The sequence below is a fragment of the Priapulus caudatus genome, unplaced genomic scaffold (genome assembly GCF_000485595.1).
Source record: "Priapulus caudatus unplaced genomic scaffold, Priapulus_caudatus-5.0.1 Scaffold994, whole genome shotgun sequence".
In the NCBI taxonomy this organism is placed as follows: Eukaryota; Metazoa; Priapulida; class Priapulimorpha; order Priapulimorphida; family Priapulidae; genus Priapulus; species Priapulus caudatus.
The window spans coordinates 16,733-20,343 of record NW_014578055.1 but is presented as its reverse complement, the minus strand read 5'-3'; the positions used below and the strand labels follow the sequence as shown (position 1 = coordinate 20,343).

At 50.0% G+C, this 3,611-nt stretch overlaps 1 protein-coding gene across 1 annotated transcript in view; it reads left to right on the top strand.

Moving 5' to 3' along the window:
• The window catches only part of LOC106814867 (uncharacterized oxidoreductase YrbE-like), a 3,757-nt gene extending 1,135 nt beyond the window's left edge, over positions 1-2,622 (top strand). The window contains exons 2-5 of the mRNA XM_014819240.1: positions 129-365; positions 884-1,107; positions 1,433-1,598; positions 2,442-2,622. Of these exons, the coding sequence (XP_014674726.1) occupies positions 129-365; positions 884-1,107; positions 1,433-1,598; positions 2,442-2,560 (746 nt within the window). The 3' untranslated portion in view covers positions 2,561-2,622. The remainder of the gene's footprint in view (positions 1-128; positions 366-883; positions 1,108-1,432; positions 1,599-2,441) is intronic.
• Positions 2,623-3,611: the final 989 nt, after the last annotated feature.

The window sequence follows — 3,611 nt, the reverse complement described above, 5'->3', positions numbered from 1 at the left end:
TGAAACGCTCCAAGTGCCTGTGTATAAGACGAGTGTACGAGTACACTCACGTGTATATAGTTATCATATCATCCATATACACCGCTTCCTGCTACAGTTACAATCATTTTTCCACATCTACCATGCAGATAAGGCCGTGTTTTGCGAAAAGCCGCTGGCGGGCAGCCTGGCGGGCATAGACGAACTGTACGAGCTAGCCAAGCGACGCGGTCTTCATCTCTTCTGCGCCTTCCAGCGAAGATTCGACCCTTCCTTCGTCGACGTAAAGAAGGCGGTGGGCGAGGGCAGAGTCGGTACAGTTCACGTCGTCAAAAGCTGCAGTCGGGACAACCCGCTCCCCCCAATCGACTTTCTACGGACTTCGGGTAAAAAAACAAGCAGTTAAAATATATGACAATTGACACGATAGACTGTGCGACTGTAAAAGTGAATACGTCACTGTAAATAGTAAAAGTAAAAAAATTATGTTCACTTTTTCTCAAAATGTAAGTGATTCTGTTGACTTTTTATGGTTAAATTGCTGCATTATCCTTCATATTTTGCTATTCCGTTCGATATGAACAAACACTCGTGCCTTATACATAGTCCATAGATAGTATTTAATGTCGTGGTCAATATATCAAATCGTCCAGGTTTTTTTGGATGGTTTTTTTGGTTGAGAAACAATCTTATCAGGTAAGAATTTGAGGATACATTTAGTCCCGGTTAAAATAAGTGACGATAACCATTTATACAATTCCGTTACGCTTACTGCTTCGATACGAAAACGGTGGAGATTTTGTTAGTCAGATAGTAACACACACACACACACACACACACACACACACACACACACACACACACACACACACACACACATAACGACTCTCGCAACAAACAACAGGCGGCATATTCCACGACTGCGCCGTACACGACATCGACATCGTCTGCTGGATGCTCGGAGAGTGGCCGGAGTCGGTCGTCGCCGTCGCCCACACGCACCTGGCGAGCATCGCCGAGCTTGACGACAGCGACACCGTCGCCATTACGATGAAGTTCCCTAGCGGCGTGATCGCCGTCATAGACTTGTCCCGCCACGGCGTGTACGGCTACGACCAGCGAGTCGAGGTGCGGCGGGCGACAGTCTATGGATTGGGTCGCGTGATTCGGTTTCGAATGTAAAATGTGAATGTGAAACGTGAATGTAAAATGTAAAACGTGAAATGTAAATGTGAAATGTCACAACATCAACTTTTTCTCGCAGACGGGACCTACATACACTGCGCGCGTGAAGCTCGTAACTTTACCGTGCTTCTGTCAACAATGTGTGAGAAAAAACTTAATATCAAGACTAATATTAAGACGGGCCCTTGTACGTTATAATATAAAGACTAGTGTTAGGACTAATTGTGTTTATGACAACGAGCGCCTCCTGTCCCCCATCTCCCGTCAGGTGTTCGGTACGGACGGCATGATGGTGGCCGACAACCAACGTCCGACGTCCTGTTCTATATCAGACCGCCAGGGGACGCTGAGCGCACCTTTCCAGTACACGTTCCTTCAGCGATACGAGACTGCCTACAAAGTGGAGTTGGAGCATTTCTTGAGAGTGCTGGCAGGTTCGTATCTTTCCGCACCGCCCTTTCGCAAGTAACGCTGAAGGGGTCGTTGTCGTATCAGATACTACATATATGTACCCGAAGTACATATATGTATACACAAAGTGTACCAGACTTGTACTACAGAAGTGTACCCTAACCCTAACCCTAACCCTAACCCTACCTCATATAAAAATATAAACATAATACTAAACAATCTAAAACTACCTCGGGTACATATATGTAGTACCTGATACGACAACGACCCTTCGTGCCCCAGTAACCCTTCTTCCAACCACCATCTCCCTCACCGCTTCTCCTCACCACCCTCTCCCTCTAACGTTTCTCATCACCTCCCTCTCCCTGCCACCTTATACCCCTGCACATCAATCCCCTTCTTTCCATTGCACCTCCTTTACCACCCTTTTTCCCCACCACTCTCCCCTTCTACCATCTCTACGCCCTTCTCCCAACCACTCTCCCCTTCTACCATCTCTACGCCCTTCTCCCAACCACTCTCCCCTTCTACCATCTCTACGCCCTTCTCCCCACCACTCTCCCCTTCTACCATCTCTACGCCCTTCTCCCCACCACTCTCCCCTTCTACCATCTCTACGCCCTTCTCCCCACAACACCCTCCTTCCACCTCATCCACCAGATCCTCTCCCTCATATCCTCTTCGCATTACCCTTTCCCTCCCCCGCTCACCACCACCTTCTCCCTACCACCCTCTCCCTCCACCCTTTCATCCACCCTCTCTCCCCACCCCCCTTTCGTGCTACCACCTGCACCCTCTCTCCCCGCGGGCGCCTCTGCCTACGGGTACGGGGTAGAGCTTACCGCATCCGGCGCGTGTCGTTGCAGGGCAGGAAACGATGACGGTGACGTCGGAGACGACCCGCATGGTGTGTCGCGTCGCCACGGCCTGTGAGACGTCCAGCCGACAGCAGAGACTCGTCAAGCTGAGCGAGTTCAGCTCCTAGCTCACCCCGCCGCTGCTGCTGCAGGAGGAGCAGCAACAGTAGCAGCAGCAGCAGTAGCAGCAGTAGCAGTAGTAGCAGCAGCAGCAGTAGTAGCAGTAGCAGTAGCAGCAGCAACAGGAGCAGCAGCAGCAGTAGCAGTAGCAGCAGCAACAAGAGCAGCAGCAGCAGTAGCAGTAGCAGCAGCAACAGGAGCAGCAGCAGGAGCAGCAGGAACAGCAGTAGCAGCAATAGCAGCAGCAGCAGCAGCAGCAGCAGCAGCAGCAGCACGCAGCGCAGCAGCAGCAGCAGCAGCAGCAGCAGCAGAAGCAGTAGCAGTAGCAGCAGCAGCAGCAAAGCTACAGGTCGCCATAGTCAGCAGCAGCAGAGCCGCAACAGCAGCAGCAGCAAAGCTACAGGTCGCCATAGTCAGTAGGAGCAGAGCCACAGGTTGCTGTGGTCCGTGGATCGAGGATAATCCGTAGATCTAGATTACTAGTTCATTCATATCGGTACCAGAAGCAAGCAACAGCTGTCCATAGTCTTTAGGTCGAGATGGAGAGATGTCGAACGTCCACGAATCAAGATGGCCACGTCCTGGCGGCAACAGGAGCAAACAACCGATGACCACAGTCTGTAGAACAAGACGGTTAGTTCTCAGCGACACCAGGAGCAAGCAACCGATGGCTTGTCCAGCCAACGTTATTATAGAGTCCAGCCACACGCGGCTATTTTCAACGGTCAAGGAGAACGCATGTACTTCACCCTGGTGGTCGAAATAAGAAAACGCTCGCAAATAGGTTGTTATAGACGCACATCGCTTAGAAACTGTGATGGAGTGATAGAGATCGGATAACGACAGCTATATAACCACCCTTCGTCAGTAATGCACAAATTAAACACGCTGTACGAACGAATCTGTGTGGAAGCACTACGATTATTATTGCTATTAAAGGGAAATTAGAAGCAACTGTAAATGCATCTTTGCTTTTCCATAAAAATGAAGTCGTTGAGTATCAATGTAGATCAATGTATCAATCGATGTACGGGGGTAGCGGTAAGAATACTACTTAAT